A 25,514-nucleotide genomic window follows, 5' to 3' on the forward strand; every position below is an offset into this window, starting at 1 on the left:
AATAAACTATCAAAAGGTTGAACCTGAGTTTGCTAAATTATTTCTTGCCATTACCCCACTACACTTCCTTACTGGAGAGTTAACATTTACTGTAGGATTAGACCTGTTCAAATAGGTCAGTTGCCGTCAAACCAATAACACGTCCCCTGAGCCAACCCTTCTATATCTATCTCCCTCTTAAGGAAGCAGAAATCAAGTCAAAAACACCTCAAGCCTTATAAAAGGAAACAAGTTGAACATCCTATTTCCAGACCTCCCTGCTGATCACTCAGACTGCCCGTTCTGAGGGGGGATGGGAGAGTCTCGCCATGCACATAATGCAAGACACAATCAAAATCTCAATAACCAAAACAAAGGCAAAAATTGCAACTGACAATTAATTAAACAAAACAAAAAAAAAATGCAGATTACAGCTTTCTGCCATTTAAGTATGAAAGAGTAGAAAAATGTAAAGACGTTAGGCAAATTCAACTCCATACCAACTCCGAACCTCCCCACCAAAAGCTACAATACAGACTTTATGAACAACGGGATCCAGAGGGTAAAAGGACAGAATATGGGGAAACGGGAAAGGTATAATCACTGTCATTTGGATTGAAAAACAACTGAGCTAGAAAGTCATAACATAATCAAACCTAGCAAGATAGGATTCAAACAGCAAAGGCGCTCACCAGATGAAGTGTTCGATACATAGAGTCACCGGACTTGTCATTGTTTTCAATCCTGGGCTTGCGCTTTATTTTCCACAGTGCAGACATCATCAGGAATGTATTCTCATGGTAATTAATTCTACCACCTGACGTGTTCAGCACGGAGACAGAAGTTTCTTAAAATATTCCCAGAGCACCAAACGCCTCCTAGCTCCGAAGAGAGCATCCTCTCATATGGACGTCCCATGCTGGTTTTCCCATGAAAATCTACTGCCACGTCTCAACGCAGCAAGGACAGCGATGGTGCAACCCCAGAGCTGCACTCGTGTCCCACTATTGCCCTCTGGGAAGCTGTCAAAAGGCTAAACTGTGGACCAGAACTCAGGCTTTGATTTCACCTGGCTAAACAACAAAAGTTCCAAAAAGGGAGAGCTGAAACTGGCAAGGAAACAAAGCATAAAATGCCTCCCTGGGATGCAAGCGTCTCTGCCCTGCAGTCCGAGATCAGCTGATTGGCCAGCATCCTGCACTGCACAGGAATATTAAACCTGCCTGGCTCCAATGACTTTCAAGGCATTCCACACTGAGTCAAGAGCAGGCAACTAAAAAAAGTTGTGTGTGTGTGTGTGTGTGTATGTTTAACAGTTGATAGTTTCACATTTTCCCACTCATGCTTTGTTATAAAAGCAGACATTTCTGAGACAAAAACAATACGGATTAGAAACAAAAAATGTCATTCTTAATGGAAATGTCCTGAAAATTATTCTAATACATTTGCTAAATGGAAAACAAAATCACAGCTGCCAGGAGGCCTGGAATGCATGACACATGACTGCGCTGCCCTGAAGCTAATTAGCATTCATTTCCAGAAACAAGAGTTTTCAATGAGAAGCAGAGAAAAAAGTAGCCAGCGGTGATGAGGCTTTTTGAGGTTGTCACCCACAGTCACAGGAGAAAGGAGGCGGCTCAGAAAGAGAAAGGCTGCCAGACTGTCCCGCAGTGTGATGTTTCCCCACCCCTCCCCAGTGACTGTGACATTCCAGTACCACCACGCTCAACAACAAGCATACAATTATTTACTTTCTCAACTCTGAAAGGCTACACATAGCAAAAACTGCTATTCAATACAAGCGAAAAACACAGAACTCTAACATGCTTTTTCTTTATCCTGACCAATATTATGCAAAACAGCCCATTTAGAAAGAAACCAAGAATATTAAACAAAATCAACAGCTCTAACATATTCAGCTGGAATAAAAAGTGATTATTTGTTTCTGTTTATTTCGTTATTTACATATTTACATCTCTACACTCAGCCAGGTGCATTCAGACAAGGCTAAATCATGCTTCCAAGTTTAGACAGCTAATGATTTCAAAATTAATTTTCAGTTTATTCTCAAGAAAAATTTCACTTATATAGGAGATGTATCAAAAAATATTTAGCCTTAATCAAGAAACTTAAGGTGTTTGCTTGCTCTTACTTTAAATCATAAAAAGAGACACACAGAAATATTAAGCATTAGGAAAAAATTTAAGTGGTTTATGGCTGTATATATAAATGGCCTACAGCACCACTAATAAATTAATGCCGTCTTTTTATGAAGCCTGGTATTTAACACCAGATGTTAACAGTCTGGACACAAAGTAGTTTTAACATAGCCATTAACAGCACAAGACCTGGAGCAAACTGGGTTTGCATCCCGGTTTTGTCATTACAGAGCTGTGTGACCTTCAGCAAGTCGCTTAACCTCTCTGTTCTAGTGCCCTCATCTATAAAATAGGGCAAATAATAGTATCTCTCTCAAGGGTGTTGTAAGGCTAAGATGAGTTTATATAGAACAGTACTTAATATATACAAGCCCTTAAGTATTACTTCTCATTTATTATTACTAACACACAGTGGAACCCAGTCACCAAGAACTGCTCATTTAAGCTTTTGGTGTTCAACTATCCTAAGCGAGAAATTTAATTGACCAAAGGTTATTTTAGCTAACTAATTTGGGTTGCATGACAAACTTGCAAATAAAGAAGATGAAGTCTAAATCAAAGCAAAACTAGGAAGTATTTCGGACACACAGTGCTCCCCACATCCAACCTAGCAGAATGAAATACCAACTTATGGCTTGAATGCAGTCTACTGCATGATCTTCAAAAATATTCAAATCACCACCCCAACTTCTTAATCTTTTTTTTTTTTTTTTTTTTTGAGATGGAGTCCCACTCTGTCTCCCAGGCTGGAGTGGTGCAGTGGGCGTGATCTTGGCTCACTGCAACCTCCGTCTCCCAGGTTCAAGCAATTCTCCTGCCTCAGCCTCCCGAGTAGCTTGTCAGTAATTCTGAGAAAATTCTGTCGCTTTTTAGAAAGCCCACTAAGAATTTCTACAAGAAAATCTTCAAACGGCACCATCTAAGTTCTATATTTGACCCTTTGTGTTCCGATAAGTTCAAGAGCCTTGTTCTCTGGAAAAAGAACCACGGAGTCAGAGTGAGACATGGGACCAGTCAACAAAGCCCTGGAGCCTCTTCCGTCCTCTCCACTGCCAGACCCTCACATTATACAGGACTCTGTGTATGACCTCATGACTCACTATATTTAACACGGAAACGATCTCTCTCAAAATCCACAAGGAGATGAGAACACTGACTATTACAGTAAAGTAAAAATGATCCAATCATTTTTGATCCAATACTTTTTAACTGTTCAGAAATAAATGTTTAGATAAAGGAAAAGTAGCTGTTTGCCTAAATCCAGTTAGAAATTGAAAATTAATATTTTTAGTTCCCATAACACAGTAACTTAATAGATACCCTTCAAATTGTCTTACATCAGTACAGAAATATGTGTTTCTCCTGAGGACAACTGACCGACCCCACAAAAGTAAGTGGGTAAAAGAAATGTAAGGGTCACCTAAATAAAAAGTAACTTTAAACAGTTGGTTTTTTAAATTTGCCTTAAAAGGAAACATCTGCATTTCCAATGATCTGCTTTTTAATTAACAACCAACAACATAATGCCTTTCAGTCTATAAATATTAATGTTGCTTTCAAATAATGTTGCTTTTATATTGTGCCCAACTGAAAAGGACACTGAGAACGAAGATCCTACAGTCAGGAAAGAGAAACAAACATGGATAAAAGACACTGAAGAATCAAATATGTGCACACAAGAAAGTCCTACAGAATATACACATACAGAGGGAATCAAAACAGGAAATGTACAAATGTAGGTTTTCAAAATAATAGTTTATGTTTGGAAAGCATTTTTCAGTTATTAATGTGCTTTCTCATAGTTATATTATTTGACCCACCCAAAAATCCAATCTCCAAGCAAAGGCAAGAATCACCCTAATTTTGCAGATAAGAAAACAAAGGTATAAAGTTACATGATTTGCTTAGGTTAAGTGACTAGTAAGTGTCAAGCAAAAAATTGAGATCGCAGAGGAATATAAATATCTCAACAACATTATAGAAAAAGATAAGTATAGAAACATAATCACATGCAATTGCTTTTTTTTGGCGGGGGGGTGTGTCTTTTGGATTCAGGTAACACAGAGGTTTTAAGTTGGGTTGTGTTTTGAAGACTGCGGTGAAAAGAGGCTGCTGACCCATGGAACTCTTTATGAAGTGGAATAGACGCATGATAAATTATGGGCAACAATTTCAGTGTCTTGCACCAAAGAGAAGAACTTTCTTACTATGTTCAACTAAGGGAAATTGTATTTTGATTAATTTTAATATACGGTTTCTTTCCCTTTAACATAAAAGTGGCTCACTTTTAACATAAAAGTTGCTCACTTTTAATAAGAGCTGAACGCAGGTAATTCAAAAGGAGTTCATTACAGAAACCCTAAGTAGCAAGAAAGCATAGCTGACTGAATCTCACATACTTTGGATGCTGTTTCATCCTACACAAATGAAGATGTAATAAGGAAATGGCAAAAAATTATGGCATTAACTGGGAGCTCCAGCAGTGGCAGAAATTAAAGAAAAGGGATTTTGGCCGGGCGCGGTGGCTCAAGCCTGTAATCCCAGCACTTTGGGAGGCCGAGGTGGGCGGATCACAAGGTCAGGAGATCGAGACCATCCTGGCTAACACGGTGAAACTCTGTCTCTACTAAAAAGTACAAAAAACTAGCCGGGCGAGGTGGTGGGCGCCTGTAGTCCCAGCTACTCGGGAGGCTGAGGCAGGAGAATGGTGTGAACCCGGGAGGCGGAGCTTGCAGTGAGCTGAGATCCGGCCACTGCACTCCAGCCTGGGCGATAGAGCGAGACTCCGTCTCAAAAAAAAAAAAAAAAAAAGAAAAGGGATTTTATTTCACTACGAGTAATTTCTGCCCTATATTCTCACATATAGGTTTGTTACCAAGGCTGTAATTTGGATTTCATATCCTGCTATTCAGAAACATCTCAGAAGTAAAAACACTTGTTCCATGGAGAGGCCTGGTAACCACATACAGCTGGTGTAGGTGACGTTGTCAGCTGTGATTCTTCAGTGGTTCAAGGCATGGGATGTGAAAATGAAAATCTCTCACCTTGCTGCTATGATCAGTCTCATCTGAGGATTCCAAGTCTGGCCCCTCGGTCTCCTCTGGAGCGGTCTCAGCACTGCTGCCTTGCTCGCTGCAGAGGCTGTGCCCTGTCACATGAAATCAGAAGAAAATGTGGGTCAACATGGGTAGTAATTGCTTAAAAGCCAACCCTGTGTGAGGGGGACAAGGAATCCCTCTCATGACGTGTACACATACTGTAAGACCCTCCAAGTACAAGCTCCATCACCTTGGCTCAATCAAATTCAAATGATAGTTGTTACTGTTAGAACTAGTATTATTACTTTATATTTTTCATCATAAATAATAATTGTGGATTGAATGTCTTTGTCTCCCCCCATATAAATTCTTATGTTGAAGACCTACCCCCCATTGTAATAGTAGTTAGAAGAGGGATGTCTGGGAAATCATTAATTTTAGATGAGGTCATAAAGGTGAGGTCCCCATGGATGAGATTAGTGTCCTTGTAAGAAGAGAGAGAAATCAGAGTTCGTTCTCTCTCCACCACGTGATGACACAGTAAGAAGGCAGCTGTCTGTAAGCCAGGAAAAGAGCCCTCATGAGGCACCTGAATTGGTTAGTACCCAGATGATGGGGAATCCCAGGCTCTAAAACCATAAGCAATAAATGACTGTTGCTTAAGCCATTCAATTTACGGTATTTTGTTATAGCAGCCTAAGCTAAGACAATAATAGTTTATAATAAAAGAATACATATATACTAAAAAATTAACTGGTTTTGATTTTATAATTAGCAAATTGATTAATTAATTCATTAATTACTAAAATAATTAAATAAGCCATACTGAGAACAGTACAACCAAAAAAAATGACTGTCCCATATCCATTACCTGAAAAATCCTGCAACGTCTGTTTTTGCCAAGTCTGGCAAACTATAAACATCTTATAATACCTGCTCTTCCCATGATAGTCTGTGCAAAAGTGCAAGCAACTTTCTTCCTTTGCTATTTACTGAGTGCCTACCACAGTGGTTCTCTACAGTGGTTCTCTGCATTGAGAAGAGAATATGAGGATCACTTTCCCCTGGGGTGCTTCTCAAACTAACAGAGCATCTGGATCCCCAGGGGAACATGTTAAATGCAGATTCCCATTCAGCAGGCATGGGGTTGGGCCTAAGATTCTGCATGTCTTACCAGCTCCGAATGATACTAATCAAAACTGCAGGTCCACGGGCCACACTTGGAATAGAAAGACTCTAGAACATCAAAAACTTTCTCTAGTTGCAGCTGAGAAGACAGTAGTTTGAGTACCACTGTCCTACAATATGAGGCACTGGATCACGGACTAGAGCACTATCAATATAACCAGACAAGAGAGAAGGAAAGAGAAGAAATGGGAGCAGAAGGAGCCTCTGATGCTTTAGATGAAAGATTCAGTCTGCAAAGTGGCTGCCTTACTCCAATGACACCATTACAGCCATAAGCTGCTTGGCAACACTTTCTATTCAGGTCCACACTGGACCGGAAAGTTAGGGAGGAAGTGGGCCTCTGAGCAAACCTGACACCCATGCTGCCTCCTACTGTCCCTTTTTTCTCTGGAATGAAGCACTAACTGAGTGAGTGTACCCTGAATGGCTTAGAGGTTTCTGTCTACTTCCCCACCTTTTGGCTCTGGCTCTTGGATTGTCTTGTGTTTCTTTTCAGTATTCGATCACTCATTACTTGCTCTTAAGGTGGTAGTGGTCAAAGAAGGAAGCTCAGCTAACTTGGCAGATATCATCTATGTCAACTGTCATTGCCGAAGCAAAAGTGCTTGAATATTTTGCACAGGGGCAATGACCTAGGTACAGGTATTCATCCCTGATCTGGAACAGCTGACCAGCTCATCTGGGAACACAATGGCAACAGCACTCAGTGCTCTGATCACAGGAACGACAGCATCCTCAGTGCGACGTCCAGAGCAGCCAGGAGGCACGACGGACAGGGGCCCCCTTCACACTGTGGTCTGCAGAATCACAACCTCCTGGAGTTGAACAACCCATAGACTGTGCAGAGAAATGCTGTAACCCTGCACATCCCATTGCTCACAATGCCTAGGATAGCTGATGCTCATGAAATAGTGGGAAAGCAAATAAAAGGATTTTCCTTTGTTTTTGTTTTTGTTTTTGAGACAGAGTTTCACTCTTGTCACTCAGGCTGGAGTGCAGTGGTGCAATCTCAGCTCACTTCAACCTCTGCGTCCTGGGTTCAAGTGATTCTCCTGCCTCAGCCTCCCGAGTAGCTGGGATTACAGGTGCCCACCACCATGTCCAGGTAACTTTTGTATTTTTAGTAGAGACAGGGTTTCACCATGTTGGTAAGGCTGGTCTTGAACTCCTGAATCCACCCACCTTGGCCTCCCAAAGTGCTGGGATTACAGGCATGAGCTACAGTGCCCGGTTGGATTTTCATTTTTAATAATACTGTGAGAGCCAGATTTCCTGAAGAGCAAACAAATAAATCTACTTCTACAAAACACTTAGAAATGCTAAATAAACTAAAACAAATGTCTTTTTTAAACAAAGCTGAGCTCCAAAAACTCTCCAAAGCCCAAATGAAGAAGATAAAGTTGATAAAGGAAGGAGGGTAGTGTCCATGCTATGGCAGCCTAAGTATATCCATCAGTCCCCAAGCCCTAAAGCAGTATTTCCCAAAGGGTGTGAGAACCTGTTAGTGTTAGCAGGGTGACAACTCTTTTGGGATAGAATTGTGCACTTGGTAGGGACACTTGGCACTAGGCTCCCTGGCTTCTGAGCACCGAACGATTAGGACTTGATTGCCACTGTGACAATCAAAAATGCACCCACACACTTCCCAACAGCAGCACCATCCAGTTTGAGACCCACTGCCCTGGAGCCTTTGGTTTTAACTGTAAGCCCATGATACATGATACAGAAAACAGGGCTTGGGTCAATATAACTTCGGGAGTTAGAAGTGAATTTCCCACATTCATATGGTTCCCCTGAGGGGCTACACCCCTCAGTCTAAAAAGACATAGACTACAAGAAAAAAGTGCTCACTGGTAAAAGAAAAAGAGATGGAAAAAGGAATTCTGCCTACACTTCGGGGTAGGAGAGTGGAAAGGGAACACAGCAGGTTTCTTCCCTGAGATCTTTTTTTCTAGGGGGAGACGGATTCTCACTCTGTCACCCAGGCTGGAGTGCAGTGGTGTGATCTCAGTTCACTGCAACCTCCGCCCTCTGGGTTCAATTGATTCTCCTGCCTCAGCCTCCTGAGTAGCTGGGATTACAGATGCTCATCACCATGTTGGCTAATTTTTGTATATTTAGTAGAAATGGGGTTTTGCCATATTTGCCGGGCTGGTCTTGAACTCCTGACCTCAGGTGATCTGCCCGCCTCGGCTTCCCAAAGTGCTGGGATTACAGGCATGAGCCACAGGGCTTGGCCTGTTCCCTGAGATTCTAGTCGTGGGACTGACTTCATGTGTTTGCATTCCAAGGCATCTGGTAGGAGCAAAAACAAATCTACTCTGGCAGATTTCACCCTTAATGATGATATCACATAATACCCAGAGATAGAGCTTGGAACAAGGACCCATAATCCCATATTATAAAACACAAGAGGCAATGCATCACTATGAGCAAGAAGCAACAGACACACTAACGGACAAAATCAGACCCCCAAGGAATGATACCGCAATGATCAGATGTAGAATATTAAATAAGTATGCTTAAAATACTTTTTAAAAGAAGAAGAAAGGGGGCTGGACACGGTGGCTCATGCCTGTAATCCCAGCACTTTTGTGAGGCTGAGGCAGGCGGATCATCTGAGGTCAGGAGTTCAAGACCAGTCTGGCCAACATGGTGAAAATGTCGTCTCTACTAAAAATACAAAAATTAGCCAGGGGTGGTGGCGCGTGCCTGTAATCCCAGCTACTTGGGAGGCTGAGGCAGGAGAATCGCTTGAACCCGGAAGGCAGAGGTTGCAGTGAGTCAAGACTGCACCATTGCACTCCAGCCTGGGAGACAGAGTGAGACTCCGTTTCAAAAATAATAATAATAGAACAGAAGAAGAAAGAGATAATTTCAAAAAACACCAAGTAAATTAATAGAAATTTTAGAAATAGAAACTATAACCAATGAAATGAAACACTCAATAGATGAGATGTAAATTGACGAAATGCAAAAAGACTAGAACATCTATCCGAAGACATTACCTTACTAGAGCTCCTAAAGAAACCTTCAAATGTTAAAACTATCAAAATGGAATTGCATTTTCGGCTAAAATATTATCCAAGAAAGAGACTTTAATAAAGACTTTTGAGAAACGAAGAATGAGAAAGTTTACCAAGAACAGAATCTCACTGAAAAAGTTCTCTAAAGGATGTACTTTCAGGTGGGGAAAGAAAGATCTGGTACACAAGTGAAAATGATAAACAGCTGATACACACACAGATAAGTCTTAGTATATATGACAACCCCCACCCCCAACTCCCCAAAAAAGGTACTTGGGGGCAAAAAAAATACAAACTGCAACTAAAACAATGGTGGAAATGATTTTTTATATATATATATATAATTTTTTTTTTTTTTCTTGAGACGGAGTCTCCCTCTGTCCCCCAGGCTGGAGTGCAGTGGCCGGATCTCAGCTCACTGCAAGCTCCGCCTCCCGGGTTTACGCCATTCTCCTGCCTCAGCCTCCCGAGTAGCTGGGACTACAGGCGCCCACCACCATGCCCGGCTAGTTGTTTTTTTTTTTTTTTTTTGTATTTATATTTTTTAGTAGAGACGGGGTTTCACCGTGTTAGCCAGGATGGTTTCGACCTCCTGACCTCGTGATCTGCCCGTCTCGGCCTCCCAAAGTGCTGGGATTACAGGCTTGAGCCACCGCGCCCGGCCTGGAAATGATTATATTTAAAGCCATTTCATAATTTTATGCAAGAGGGAACTAGAAACACTAACTTTGGTTTCTGTTAATAATCATGTTAAAATTTTAAGATCAATCACTAAAAGAACAGAAATAGATTATGTAGGTTGAAAGGAGAAAGCAGAATTTATATATGCAACCTGGAAGAGGACAGGAAAGGAAAAGAAAAACAAGCGAGACAAATTGAGCAAAACAAGATAATAGAAACAAATAAAAATACGTAGATGTTCTAAATAAATGTAAGACAGCCTAACATAATACTTAAATTTCATGTTTACATTCTAGAAAAAAACAGTGCAAAACAAAGCCCCAGCTGCATGCTATATGGAAGTGATAGACTTAAACATAAAAGACACAGAAGATTAAAAGTTTGGAAAACTGTATTAGGCAAACATAAAGAAAGTTTCAAAAATGTCAGAAACAATCGATTAGTCAGGATACTTAAGACGTAAACATCAGTAATTATACAGCTTGATTCATGAATGCATTTCAAACCTATACCCAAGAAATTGGTGAATATACATTTTCCATAAGAATTAGCAATTTATGCAAATTGGCCACACATCAGGCCACAGTATAAGTTTTAAGCAATACCAAAGAATCTGTATGGATGCAGACCACAATGGCAACATTTTTCTTGGAACTAAATATTTTATGAAAGAAAAAAAGGCCAGTAACACTAAAGACAGTTTTAAAAAAGAAAAACAAGATTAGGGGATTTTACCTACCAGATCTCAAAACATATTATAAAAATACAGTAATCTAAAGCAGTGCAGAACAGGCTAACAGAACACAGAGCTCAGAAACAGTGCCTCTGTCCCATGCAGATGTTCCTCAACTTATGATGGGGTTATGCCCCAATAAACCCATCACAAAGTCAAAAAATCATTAACTCAACTCATCATACGTTGGAGACCATCTGGCCAGGCGTGGTGGCTCACACCTGTAATCCCAGCACTTTGGGAGGCTGAGGCAGGCAGATCGTGAGGTCAGGAGTTCGAGACCAGCCTGATCAACATGCTGAAACCCCATCTCTAATAAAAATACAAAAATTACCCAGGCATAGCGGCACACACCTATCATTCCAGCCACTCAGGAGGCTGAGGCAGGAGAATCACTTGAACCCAGGACGTGGAGGTTACAGTGAACTGAGATTGTGCCACTACACTTCAGCCTGGGCGGCATAGTGAAACGCCATCTCAAAAAAAAAAAAAAAAGGTGGGGGCCATCTGTATATGGAAACGTGAAACACAGCAGTTGTGCCATTGCAGACCAGTGAGAAAGGAATAGAATATTTGATAAATGATGCTAGGATAGTAGCCACATGAAGAAACACAACATTGGATCCTAACTCACACCATTCACAAAAATCAGTACCAGAGATATAAATCAGTATGTGAATAGCCCAAACTGTAAATCTTTTAGAAGAAAATATAGAAGACAGTGTTTATTACTTCAGAGGAGAGAGAGATTTCTTAAACAAGATATAAAGAGTACAAACCATGTAACATTGAAAATTCAGATTTTGCTGAAATTAAACACTTTTGTTTGTAAAAAGGCACCATAAATACAAGAAGACATGTTACAGACTGAAAAAGTTATCTTCAGTACATATAACTAGCAAAATATTAACATCTAAAATATAAAAGAACTCCTACAAATCAATAACTGGAGGTGTATCTGATTCTAAAGCATATATATTTTTTATCCCCGTATGTCATGTTTTCTACCCTTAACTGAATAAAATGAATTAAAATAGGCAATGCAGTTTGTAGCAGATCAGTTGCAAAGATGACAGTGATTATTTATTTCATCTCTTTAAGCACAGACTTTTGTGTCTATTTTGCCATTCCATGAATTTGGGCTGGTGTTGTGATTTGTTTTGACCAACAGAATGCACTTAAGAGATAATATGTTAATTGTGAGCCAAGGCCTCAAGTGACTTTGCAGTCTCTGATCTTGCCCTGCTGGGAACTCTGAGCCCACCATACAAAGAAATCTCAAGCTAGCCTCCAATGAGAGACCCCAAGGAGAGGAGGCCCAGCTGTCTAGTCACCATACATGGGAGTGAGTTAGGCCATCTTAAACCCTCCAGCCCCAGTCAAGCCACTGGATCACAGAGCCACATGAATGACTCCAGGGAAGGTCAGAACAACCAACCAGCTGAGCCCAGCCCAAACTGCTGAGCCACAGAACAGTGAGCAAGTTTGTTCTGTGGTAGGAGATAACCAGTAAGTGATTAGGGGGAATTTCATGATACAAGAAAGCCAGAACGGCAGGAGTTGACAGTGGTACACTTCAAGGAAGTTGAGGAGAGACACCAGCATGGCAGGAAGAGGGAATTCAAGTGGGAAAGGGCATTGTTCTTACTCCCATACTTTAGGGCCTTCTCTAAACACTCCCAGCTTAAGAAGTGTAGACAACACCATTGTCAAGTTTTTTTGTTTTTTTTTTAATCCCATACAAACAGAATGTAGCCACTTCCTATTCTAGCTTCCCCTGCACTACTCACAACAGTAGTAGGCAAGAGGCTTTCCCCTAATGATCGAAATTGAAGGAATTATCTTCTTTGTTCTGGACATTCCTGTCCCCACCTACTTACCAGGAAACAATGCACGACAGCTCTGCTACCAGTCAGAGCTGAAGATAAGGCTTGGTGGTGGCCAAAGAAGCAGCCAGAGCAAGCAGAATGCCCGTCCATATTCCGGTACTGAGCACATGGCCAGGCATGCAGCAGGGGCCCAGGGGAGAGGGAAGAGGGCTCAATCTAGAGAGACAAAGCCTCAGGGAATGCAGAAGCCCAGAGCAGGACTGTGGACCCTCTCAGACAGGGTCCATAGGCCAAGTCAAAAGCCTCCATAGAGCCGGGCGCAGTGGCTCCCAACTGTAATCCCAAACTCCTGAAAGGCTAGAGCAGTAGGATCGCTTGAGTCCAGGAGTTCAAGGCTGCAGTGAACCATGATTGTGACACTGCACTCTAGCCTGGGTGACAGAGTGAAACCCCAATTCTATTTGAAAGAAAAAAAAAAAAACTGCAGTAATGCTGTAAATAAAATTCATTGTTGTGAACAGGTAAAATCAATGCTTTGCCTTTTAAGTTATTTCTATTAATAATATTTTTGTTACTATGAAAAAGTTTGCAATCAGTACCTCCCACACACCATTAGCAGGACAGACAATGAGGAGATTTGGGAAAGTACAAACATATTAGTGTAAGTTTACGTTGAGATTCACCTTTCATTTACCCAGATTAGACACATCTACTTTGGCTTCTTTCAAGTCCATGTGAGACTTAAGCTTAAAGGAGGACGAAAAAATATTCTGGCCTCGTGAGATGTCTTAACAATGTGTTTTAAGCAGATCCTCCAATTCAAACACTGACAAAGAGAAACAATTATAACACTACATTTTTAAAAGGTCTTTTAAATGCCTGAGTTTAAATCCCTGATGGAAAAAGCATGACCGGGGGTGGGGGCAAAAGAAAGCTTAGACGCTGTCTATAAAGATATTTAGCTGGAACTCAACTGTTAGGACATAATTTTATTTTGCATTTCAGTCATTTTACTGTTATAAGATTTTAAGAATTCCATATAAACACCCATAATAAGATCAGCATAAACGCTCACCCCTCCAACAAAGCTAAAAAACAAACCAAAAGAGAGAGAGAGAGAGAGAGAGAGAGAGGGAGGGAGGGAGGGAGGGAACGTTACAACTTGAACTTGGTAGACAAATAATAACTTCTTTTTAATCAAATGTCACAAAATCTCAGTCTTTGTTTCCTATAGAGAGAAATTCAAAAATCCGTAAAAACGTACTAATCCTGTTAGCTTGTTGTGAAAGTCAAATATAAAGTACATTAATAATCTTTAAAAATATCAAAATAGAGCATCTCAGTCTCTGAAACATGTTTTTCTCACACGCAGGATTTGACGGTGTCATCAGTCAAATCTCAGTGGAAGTTACCCCGCCCCCGGCCCTAGCAGGTCCCACCCAATCAGGCCATGTGCTGTGTGACAAGCAGCACAGCAGGCCCACAGTTTACCAGGCGCGCATGGCTCCAAATGTTATCGACAAACAAACAGAGGACCATGTGCTGCCTGGGTATCTGTGAGACTTCAGAGAACCTGAAGCCCTGGACCATATTTGTTTGTGGGAAGAGAAATCTGTGCAGTTCCTCTTCCTTTGCTGCCCCTCCCTGCCGCCTGACTGTCTTTGGTTTTCAGAATCGAGCTCCAGGCCATCTCCATGGAACATCAGACCAAAATAGAACCTCACACTTCACGGGTGCCGCACAGAGGCAGGTCCCGCCCACGCAGACCAAGCGGCTGTCCGCGCTCAGCACTTGGCAATTCCTCGCTCTGAAGCAAGGTGCCTTCGACTTTCACGGCTATCACAGAGGCCTTTCCTGTTCAACAAACGCTGTTTAATCTACTTCCTGCAGGAGGGACATTGGTCTGGACTGCAGAGCACAAGCTTCCACTTGGCATCAGACAGACACGCCTGAGGTTTATCAAAGGGTCTGACTCTCCAACTCCAGCGCCGGCCCTAATTGCCTTTAACATGCCATGGGCCTGCTGTTAGCCACAAGCACTGGGCTTTCTCCAACACAGTAGCAGGAATAACCATTTTTTGAACAAGAAGCAGCTCTTAGAACGCTGGAACTTTTATTATTTTTAAAATTGTTACCTTTTTTTTTCTTTTTTTTGAGACAGAGTTTTGCTGTTGTCTCCCGGGCTGGAGTGCAATGGTGCAATCCCAGCTCACTGCAACTTCCGCCTCCCCGGTTCAAGCGATTCTCCTACTCAGCCTCCTGAGTAGCTGAGATTACAGGCACCTGCCACCACTCCTGGCTAATTTTTTGTACTTTTAGTAGAGACAGGGTTTCGCTGTGTTGGCCAGACTGGTCTTGAACTCCTGACCTCAGGTGATTCACCCTCAGCCTCCCAAAGTGCTGGGATTACAGGCGTGAGCCACCGTGCCCAGCCTGTTACTTTCTTTTTTAGAGATAGGGTCTTGCCTTGTCTCACAGGCTGGAGTGCAGTGGTGTGATCAAGGATTTCTGCAGCCTCAACCTTTTGTGCTCAAGTGATCTTCCTGCCTCAGCTGCTTGATTAGCTGGGACTACAGGTGCACACCACCATGCCTGGCTAATTTTTAAATTTTTAGTAGAGACAAAGTCTCACTATGTTGCCCAAGCTGGTCTCAAACTCCTGAGCTCAAGTAATCCTCCCGCCTCAGCCTCCCAAAGTGGTGGGATTACAGATGTGAGCCACAACCAACAACACCTGGCCTCTGGCACTTTTAATGTAATCCTGTGGGCTACTCATTGAGGTAAACCAAAGGTACCTGCTTTGCCCCAACTGGTCAAGTGGAATTCTAGGGACAATCACAGCAGAGCTGCATGTACCACAAAAATAAAGTGAACGTGAACCCAAACAGAGAGAGAAACAGGCGTTTGAAACTTTGGAAAGACACTAATGGTGTCACTTGAACTATGAGTCTTATAATTTGCATAAAAGCTGGGGTTTTGCATAATTACTTTTACATAATTGCATTTATTTTTTCTTTGCTTTCTCCTTGATGTAAGAAGGAAAAACAAGGCCATAAAAGGGTATTTGTGTTGGAATTCTCTCAAATGTTTCATAAAACTTTTTTTTTTTTTTTGAGACGGAGTCTCCCTCCATCGCCCAGGCTAGAGTGCAGTGGTGCGATCTTGGCTCACAGCAACCTCCACCTTCCAGGTTTGAGCGAGTCTCCTGCCTCGGCCTCCCAAGTAGCTGGGATTACAGGCATGTGCCACCACGCCCAGCTAATGTTTGTATTTTCAGTAGAGATGGGGTTCCACCATATTGGTCAGGCTGGTCTGGAACTCCTGACCTTAGGTGATCCACCTGCCTCGGCCTCCCAAAGTGCTGGGATTACAGGTGTCAGCCACTGCGCCTGGCCTATAAAACTTTTTTTAAAAACTGTTTTACACCTAGATTTGCTTTACTTTCCTAGACTGATGTTCCCTGCAACATTTCCCTAACAGGGTGATAAAGCTATACCTTTTAATAAATTAGGCCGGTAGTTCTCAACTGGGGGAGATTTTGCTGCCCAGTGGCCTTATGGCAATGTCTGAAGATACGTTTGATGGGCACAACTTGGGGAGGTGGCATACTATTGTCTTGTAGTGGCTTGCGGGAGTACTGCCTAACATCAACACACAGGACAGCTCCCCACAGCAAAGCATTACCTAGCCCAGATTGTTAATATTGCTAGATAAGATCAGTATTCAAAATAAATCACACAAGAACATAAGAGAGACTTTTTTGAAACCTCACACAAATACAGTTCTGCAACTTCCTATTCTAGCTTCCCCTTCACTGCTAAGATCTTTTTATAAAAACAGCCACTGAAGGAACTATCTTTTTGTCCTAGACATCCTTCCCTTTTCTCCCTACCAATACGTACGAAAACAAATGCTTTAAAAAAAACCGAAACAGATGAAAGTAGCTCCAGTAAGATTGCAACCAGAACTCGGGGATGGCAAACAGCGAAGGATAGGAAACTGAGTCTTACAGAGAACACTCAGGATAGACTCTCCTTATGCAGATCCTGGCTTTCTAAGCCAACGTGGCAACCCATGCAGCAGGCTTCCCTCGTAAACCAAGGAACAGGAGAATGGAGAATGTACTACAGGACCACCTAACAAATTTTCATTACAAAAAAATCTCAATGAAGCAGATCACAAAATGTGATCAAGAAACTAGAGAAGGTTTGTATGTCACTATAAAATTCCAATTATCTTATGATTCCACCAAGACAAGAAAAAGGGTGGGGAGCAATAACCAGGAAGAGCTGGTGACCTAAGCTCCCAAGCAGGGCTGGACACTAGAAGCAACCACCAGAACAAATGCAGACGCAGACCCCATCCCAGACTAGATGACTCCATGAGCTCTGAAAAGGGACCCAGGAACCTCAGAATTCATTTCTTTCTGCTTGAGAAAGGAAAACATAAAAAAGTGTCATTCATAAGCTTAGTTATCAGGTAATTCACCTGTTGCAGACTGAGGCGGCATCGAAGGCAGGGAGAAGACTGAAAAAGAGCAATCTTTGGTCATAGGCCAGGGAATCCTCATGTGCCCCATAAGAGAATGGCTTCATATACAGAACATTTATTGAGCGCTTACTGGGTAATATTCTAAACGCTTTACTTTTATGCATCATTTAGTCCTCACAATAGCCCAGTGAGATGACAGTGTGTGGCATTATCCCCATTTTATAGGTGAGGACACTGAGGCACAGAGGGATTAAGCATGACCAGGTTAAGGTCATGAAGCTGATGAACACAGAAATGGACTGAGTTCTGGCCAGGCACAGTGGCTCATGCCTATAATCCCAGTACTTTCGGAGGGCGAGGCAGGTGGATCACCTGAGGCCAGGAGTTTGAGACCAGCCTGGCCAACATGGTGAAACCTGGTCTGTACTAAAAATACAAAATTTACCTGGGCGTGGTGGTGGGTGCCTATAATCCTGGCTATTTGGGAGGCTAAGGCAGGAGAATCAGTTGAACCCAGGAGGCAGAGGTTGCAGTGAGCTGAGATCCTGCCACTGCACTCCAGCCTGGGTGACAGAGTGAGACTCTGTCCCCCCGGCCAATGACTGAGTTCCAAAGAAATGGACTAAGTTCCAAAGAACTTGGTTCCAGGCCCTACTCTTAGCCACTAGGCTGTGATGCTTCCACATAGAAGAAACAAACCTCTCTATGAGAAAGCAGTTCAGAAACAATACAACTTTGAAAGCTAATCCCATACTCACTCAGAGTTCTTAGGGGAGGACCTGGCCAAGTCTGCACACTTGAGTTTGTGAGACGGTGGAGCTCTGCAGGACCAGCCTCCAGCAGCCAGGCAGCAGCCAGCACTCACGTGGACCCCAGGGTCCCTGAGACTCAGCAAGGCTCTCTGTCAAGGACACCCATCATCCGCCTTAACTTACTCCCATCAAACCTCAAACCTGCCACTCAGGATGTTTCCTATTTTTAGTTACTTCTAAATTTAGACTAAGGCTGTAGTCCAGCCTGCCCATTGTACAAAATTGTCTTGGTTGTTTTCTATTTTAACTGCAGCTGTCTGTTGATACTGCTTATCTCTGCCCCATCACGGAGCAATCTTTCAGTTATTTTATCCTGTTTACTTGCCTCCACTTTTATCTTCCATTGTTAGGTGGGGACTAGGAAGCAGAAGCAATTAGTAGGTAGACAGGCAGAGACCCAGGTGGGGAACTGAAGTGCCTTCAGCTGCCTTTTCCCCGCCAGCACATCCAATTGGGCTGCTACTTGACCAGAGTATTCAGAAATTCTTCTGAAATTTACTAATTTTGAAGCCAGTTTAGAAATCTTACCAAAAATGAATAAATAAAATAACCAAACAATACAGTGGCTTTACTTTCATGCTTTATTCTTGAGTCAGTCTGATTACCTAACTTGACAAAGCAGACTCTGCTCTGAAGGAATTTTTTTATTTTTTTAGACAGAGTTTCGCTCTTGTTGCCCAGGCTGGAGTGCAATGGCACAATCTCGGCTCACTGCAACCTCTGCCTCCTGGGTTCAAGCAATTCTACTGCCTCAGCCTCCCTAGTAGCTGAGATTATAGGCATGCGCCACCACGCCTGGCTAATTTTGTATTTTTAGTAGAGACAGACTTTATCCATGTTGGTCAGGCTGGTCTCGAACTTCCGACCTCAGGTGATCCGCCCGCCCTGACCTCCCAAAGGGCTGGGATTACCCTAACCCTAATCCTAACGCCTATCCTGAAGGATTTTTGGTGATTGTAAAATTGCAAAATTTTAAGAGATAAAGCAATGTGGCCGGGTGCGCTGCCTCATGCCTATAATCCCAGCACTTTGGGAGGCCAAGGTGGGCAGATCACCTGAGGTCAGGAGTTCGAGACCAGCCTAACCAACACGGTGAAACCCCGTCTCTACTAAAATTACAAAAATTAGCCAGGCGAGGTGGCAGGTGCCTGTAATCGCAGCTACTCAAGAGGCTGAGGCAGGAGAATCGCTTGAACCCAGGAGGCAGAGGTTGCAGTGAGCCAAGATGGTGCCATTGCACTCCAGCCTTGGGAACAAGAGCGAAACTCCGTTAAAAAAAAAAAAAAAAAAGATAAAGAAATGAAAAAACAAAAAAACTACACTAAAACATAAACTGGAGCACAAAATTGAGTCATACTTATTATCATACTTTCAGCTCCATGCCTGGCACATAGTAAATAAATACTTAAAAAAAAGTTTCGAGTTATGGCCATTTAATTGAAAAAAAATAATAAACCTTCCAAAGATGATCCCCAAATTGTAGTTTTAATGTGTTTCAAAATAATGGCAGGGTCCATGGATTTAGTGCACAGCCTCCAAAGGCGAGTGGTCTGAAGGAGGTAACATGTAGTCAGGTGTGAAGTCTAGTTGTTTAAAACTCCACCACACAAAAAACCAGACAGCAACTGTATACACAGAAATACTCAAGATATTTCTGAAACAGATATATATAAAGTACATTTTAAAAATCTTTTAAATGCATGTAAAGATTTATTCAATGCATTTTAAACTCTATTAAATGTATTTTAATAGATTTTTAAGCAAACACACGTACATGTACATATGCATACACAGATTTTTTTTTTTTTAAAAGAAGAAAGAAATAGACCAACACATTAACAGTGGCTATCCTTAAAAAAACAAATTGTGAGCAATCTCAGTCATACTTTACATTAGGGGACAGCAAATTTTATGTGTAAAGGGCCATAGAGTAAATATTTTTGGCTCTGCAGACTCTAAGTCCTTGTCACAACTACTCAACTCTGCCATTGCAGAGGAAAAGGAGCCAGAGACAAGGTGTAAATAAATGGCATGACTGTGTTCCAATAAAACTTTATTTACAAAAACAGGTGGTGGGCTGCTTTTAGCCTATGGGTTGTAGTTTACCAACCTGTCTTTTTTTTTTTTTTTTTTCGTGTCTGTAACCCAGAAGAAGGGCTCAGACAGAAGAAAAATATCCAAAGAAAGTTGAGTACACACTGTTGCTTATAGCATGTAGGTGCAAGCTTATAAAATCCTCTAAATAATCTAATCTAACATAACATGTCTCATTCAAAGTCATATTCCAGAAACAACTGTATCTGTGAACCGTTTGATGGGGTCGAGCCTGCCATCTTGTGGTCACATGAAACAACAGCCTTTATGGTCTTCATTCTCCTCTATTAAGGGTACACAACTCACTGGAGTCACTTTTCAAAAACGTGATTGGGATGTGGGGACCACAGTAACATAATGAGTCAAGGAAGTCAACTGTAACTGAGGGCAATCAATTTTCTGAAGCTTCAACTTGTCAAAATATTCCAAGGAGTCAATGAACAAAAGAATGAGGGCTCCTGCTTCCTCAGCATGCGAGCTTCAGAAAACGATTTGAAAAACAATAGCAGGGCAAGAATATCCAAAGACCCAAGAGGCTTCCATTTCAGATTTTGAACGGAACCCTCTTTTTTTATCCCAAGCTTTGAGAAGAGAAAATAATGACAAAACCTCAACTTACTAAATCAACCCAAACCCTAGAATCCAGTCATGGAGAAATAAACGATAGCAATCTACGCTGTTCATCTGTTCCATCATCCACTCACTCTCTTGCTGAACAAGACGGGGCCACCCACGTAGTGAACCACACGTAAAGAGCCAGGAAGACGAAAATGAGGAATATAAATCCAGTCTCAGGAAACACATTTAGGCAAAAAGAGAGACACAAGCAAGTAAGAATCGCATGATCTAATGAGAGCCCACATGGAAGTCAAACGTGCAGGGTCGTGGGGGCCCAGAGGACAGAGCTAACTCTGTGGGGTCACAGGAAGACTTCGAAAGGCAGGTGGCACTCACACTGCTTCTAGTAGAATGAGCACAGGTTGCCAGAAGGAGGGGGAGAGGAAGGAAGGGCAGGGCAGGGGGGTCACTGATGGGCTCAGGTTCAGCCTTCAGGGTGAAGAAGTCCAAAAGAAGGGCAAACAAGAGCTCTGCACACATTTCCACTCTGGGCCTCTCAGCATCTCAACTCACGTCCTTCTCTCAGACAGTAGGAAAGCAGGGCTGGGTGGTTTGGAAGATGACGACAGAGAAGGTAGGACTTAGTCTCAGCATCTTATGTGATTCCCAGCACTTGTTCTTTTTTTTTTTTTTTTTTAAAGAGATAGGCCTCTGTCTCCCAGGCTGGAATGCAGTGGTGCAATCACAGCTTACTGTAGCCTCAAACTCCTGGGCTTAAGCAATCCTCCTGACTCAGCCTCCCAAGGAGCTGGAAATACAGGTGCTCTCCACTATGTCCAGCTCATTTTTTTTTTTTCATACAGATAGAGTCTCGTTATGTTGCCCCGGCTGGTCTCAAACTCCTGACTACAAGTTATCCTCCCACTTCCGCCTCCCAAGTGCTGGGATTACAGGTGCGAGCCACCACACGTGGCCCAGTTCCCAACATTTCTGTGCCTCCGTATCTCTATCCACAGCCAAAGGCCTCTAAACACTCACCTTTCTCCAAAATGAGAAACAGCAGAAGCACTATAAAGCTGCCCATGGGTGACAGGTGGATTTGTAGCAAAACAGTTCTATGAGAAAATAAAGACCCCTTTGCCTCTGAAATTTCAACAGGAAATGCAGGGCCAGTCATCAGCACATCTTGTGCACACATTTTATAGCACCTGCCAGACAGAGGCACTCACTGAAACACACAAGCCGCGTGATAAACTCCCTGGGTCGTGGCAGAACGGAGTTCAGACTCACCCCCAGCACCACCCTGCACAGTCATACCTGGGTTGCTGGTGAGAAAGGCGAGGGGGCTCTCGCCGAGGTCCGCAGGGCCGTCCACTCGGTGGGGAGGGCTTTCCAGCAGCTCCACTCCTTCCTCCAGCTCGGGGTAGGTCCTCACCAGGAGGCCCAGCGAGGGCTGTGAGAGGAAATCTTTGAGCATAGAAGAGTTCAGGGCGTCAGCAGCACGATTATTGATCTCAAGAATCTCATCTCCTGCTTTCAGGCCTGCCAACGCAAGATGGAAAATTTTTAATTTCACACACATAATCAGAACACAACAGCTTAGGAGCTCGGCTATACAGGGCACACCTGCTGTGGGTCTCACAGCCCCAGGTGCTCAGAAGTGATCATCAGGAGAGGACATGGGCCTCAGATTCTGAAGGTTCTAGATTTGCAGGTTACAACATGCCTAGCCGGTCCTTCATACATCAAGCAAACGAACTTACTCCTTTGTTAATCTAAGTGTTCCGAGCATCTGCCAATTTCCCACAAATGTTAATTAATTCAGGCTATCTTCCTACACTTTTGGGGCGGGGCGAGGGTGGAATGACAGTGCTCTCTGATGACTGCCATCACTGTGTTTTGTGCATGTTCATGCCTCAGTGCACACTCAAGTCACAGCCAGCTAATATCTATTGATTATTTCCATGGAACCAAAATGCAGGGTGTTCACTCTGGCTATGAGGACAGAAGTAAGGGTGTCTCATTCCAAATACGCTTAAGAGATGACAGTTTCAAGAACCCAATGCAATCATTTTTGCCCTTTTTTGTTTTGTTTTCAAACTACATCAGAACCTTGGGATGAATCTCTTTCAGTAGATCCCCAAAGGATCCGCTAGGGGAACTGCCAAAGTTTGCGACCCAAGGGAATGACCATGAGCAAGCCCAACCTAGAAGAACAGGAAGTTGAGACACCGAGGTGCAGTTCAAACCGGCACTGGAAGAACATTCCAGCAGCCTGAGAAAGGGAGAGGTTGGGAAGAACATGAAAGAAAATAAAATAATCCTTTCAGCTAGAAGAGAAAAGGAGCCCAATTTCTAATTTTATATACCAATATGGAAAAACCAACTTGAAAAATGGAGTGAGTGAAGGGCAGGCAAAGACAAATGATAAATTGCAGGAACAAGAAGCCTCCCAGGTCCTCGGGCATCCCACTCAGATTCTGCAGAAAATGACCCTACAAAGAAGTTCTCACTTCCCAGCTTCATAGAGTCACACGCCCTGGACATCCTTATTCAGGTTTCTAAAATATCTGAAATCAGTTTGTTGTTTTTTTTTTTTGAGACAGAGTCTCACTCTGTTGCCCAGGCTGGAGTGCAGTGGTGCGATCTTGGCTCACTGTAACCTCTGTCTCCCGGGTTTAAGCAATTCTCTTGCCTCAGCGTCCAGAGTAGCTGGGATTACAGGTACTTACCACCACGCCCAGCTATTTTTTGTATTTTCAGTAGGGACAGGGTTTCACCATGTTGGCCAGGCTGGTCTGCTGACCTCAGGTGATCCACAATTTTTTAAATTATTTATTTATTTATTTATTTGTTTTTCTGAAACGAAGTCTTGCTGTGTTGCCCAGGCTGGAGTGCAGTGGCACGATCTTGGCTCGCTGCAACCTCTGTCTCCCGGGTTCTCATGTCTCATCCTTCTGAGTAGGTGGGACTACAGGCATGTGCCACCATGCCTGGCTAATTTTTGTTCTGTTTCGTTTTTGAGACGGAGTTTTGCTCTTGTTGCCCAGGCTGGAGTTCAATGGCACGATCTCAGCTCACTATAACCTCCGCCTCCCCGGTTTGAGTGATTCTCCTGCCTCAGCCTCCCGTGTAGCTAGGATTATAGGTGCGCACCACCATGCCCAGCTAATTTTTGTATTTTTAGTAGAGACAGGGTTTCACCATGTTAGCCAGGCTCGTCTGGACTCCTCACCTCAGGCGATCCACCTGTCTCGGCCTCCCAAAGTGCTGGGATTACAGGTGTGAGCCACTGTGCCCGGCCAATTCACAGCTAAATTTAACATAAAATACCCGCAATATCTTTCTAGACACGCCAGGTGTTGGGATCGTGTTTGTGGACCAGAAGGACAGAAGGGCATCACTCCTGCATCTGTTGAGAACAGAGCAAGGGGGCTGGTACAGATGACCGTTCATCCTCATTTAACACCAGAGTTCTCAGATTCAGAGAACTAAAACAGGATGTGACTGAAACCAGGGCGGCAGATTCCCCACCCCCGTGCCACGCAAACCGGCACACTCATTGTGCTGAAAGAGATAAAAATCAGTCTTTGGGCTTGAAGGGGAAGAAATCCCGTCGTCTCTGCTCTTTGCTGAGATACAGCTCAGTGACTGTGTCACTCTGGCCCCAGGCTGCCTATGGCCTAGAAAGTATGGAAGGAAAAAAGAAGGAAAATGCTCCTCCATGACAGTCAGCAGCAGATACATTATTCTGACTTTATTTCCCACTCGTCACACCTTTGCCTTTCCATGCAGAGCCAAGTCTGCGGTTGTGCTTCTCCAGTGTTGACAGGACAGGTCAAAATAACCTGCACAGGTAGCTTTGCAAAGCTAGCCATGAACTACCCAGAGCTCAGCTGAACTAGGACAAAAAAAGCGGTGGCGAAGACCAACACTCAATTTCCCTTTTCTGCTCCATTCAACAGTAGTTAACACAACAGATGCAAGGTAAGTACATCTAAGCACAGTTGACCTGGATGTGTTGATCTCTGAGATTCAACACGTATTATTTTGCCACTGCTTGGATGAAACTACAAATCCCATAGCAAGAAGAAACAAAGGTGGATTTCCAGCCCTACCTACCTGTCCCATTTATTTACAGTGAGGATAGTGGGTCCAACAGAGTGTCCCCCCACATTCATGTCCACCTAGAATGTCAGAATGCAACCTTCTTTGGAAATAGGGATAGATATATATTACAGATGAAATTATAATAATATAATCATTGTAATTATATAATAATTATATAATAATTACAATAATTATATAACAATTATACTTCTATATAACTGTTATATAATTATATATAACAGTATAATTATATTAATTATGTAATATATTATATATTAATATATTGTAAGTTAATATCATATATCATATTTCTGATATATATCATATATGTCAAGATAATAATTATATAATAATTATAGTATCATTATAATTATATAATTATGGTATTATAATTATATAATAATTATAATCATTATAATTATATAATATTATACATGAAAGTTACAATCAATTCATAATGATTTAGAGTAGGACCTAAATCCAATGACTGGTGTTATTAAAAGGCCATGTATAATGACACAGAGACAGGGCAGAAGCCATATGACTTCAGGCAGAGATTGAAGTGATACACCCATAAGCCACAGAATGCCAAGCGCTGCTTTCACGCCAGAAACCAGAAGGAGGCATGAAGCCATTCTTCCCTCAGAGGCTCCAGAGGAATCAATCTTGCCAATACCTTAATTTCAGACTTCTGGCCTCCTAAACTGTGAGAGGATAAATTTCTGTTATTTTAAGCCACCCAGTGTGTAGTAGTTTATTACAGTAGCTCTAAGAAATTAGCACTGTGAGCAAATCATCTAGGTGGCAAAGACTTTC

At 42.6% G+C, this 25,514-nt stretch overlaps 1 protein-coding gene across 4 annotated transcripts in view; it reads right to left on the reverse strand.

Annotated features, from left to right (window-relative positions):
* The window catches only part of TIAM1 (TIAM Rac1 associated GEF 1), a 446,951-nt gene that overhangs the window by 42,170 nt on the left and 379,267 nt on the right, over positions 1 to 25,514 (reverse strand). For 2 of the 4 annotated variants that reach the window (XM_033232291.1, XM_033232292.1), the window contains 2 exons: positions 21,906 to 22,130; positions 5,183 to 5,286 (listed from right to left, as the gene is read on the reverse strand). In XM_033232291.1, coding sequence (XP_033088182.1) covers positions 5,183 to 5,286; positions 21,906 to 22,130 — 329 coding nt within the window. Of the gene's footprint in view, positions 1 to 671; positions 1,164 to 5,182; positions 5,287 to 21,905; positions 22,131 to 22,214; positions 22,868 to 25,514 lie in introns of those variants that run through there. The other 2 variants (XM_033232293.1, XM_033232295.1) reach the window with 2 other exon arrangements.

This window comes from Trachypithecus francoisi, unplaced genomic scaffold (genome assembly GCF_009764315.1).
Source record: "Trachypithecus francoisi isolate TF-2019V2 unplaced genomic scaffold, Tfra_2.0 Lachesis_group14, whole genome shotgun sequence".
Lineage (NCBI taxonomy): Eukaryota > Metazoa > Chordata > Mammalia > Primates > Cercopithecidae > Trachypithecus > Trachypithecus francoisi.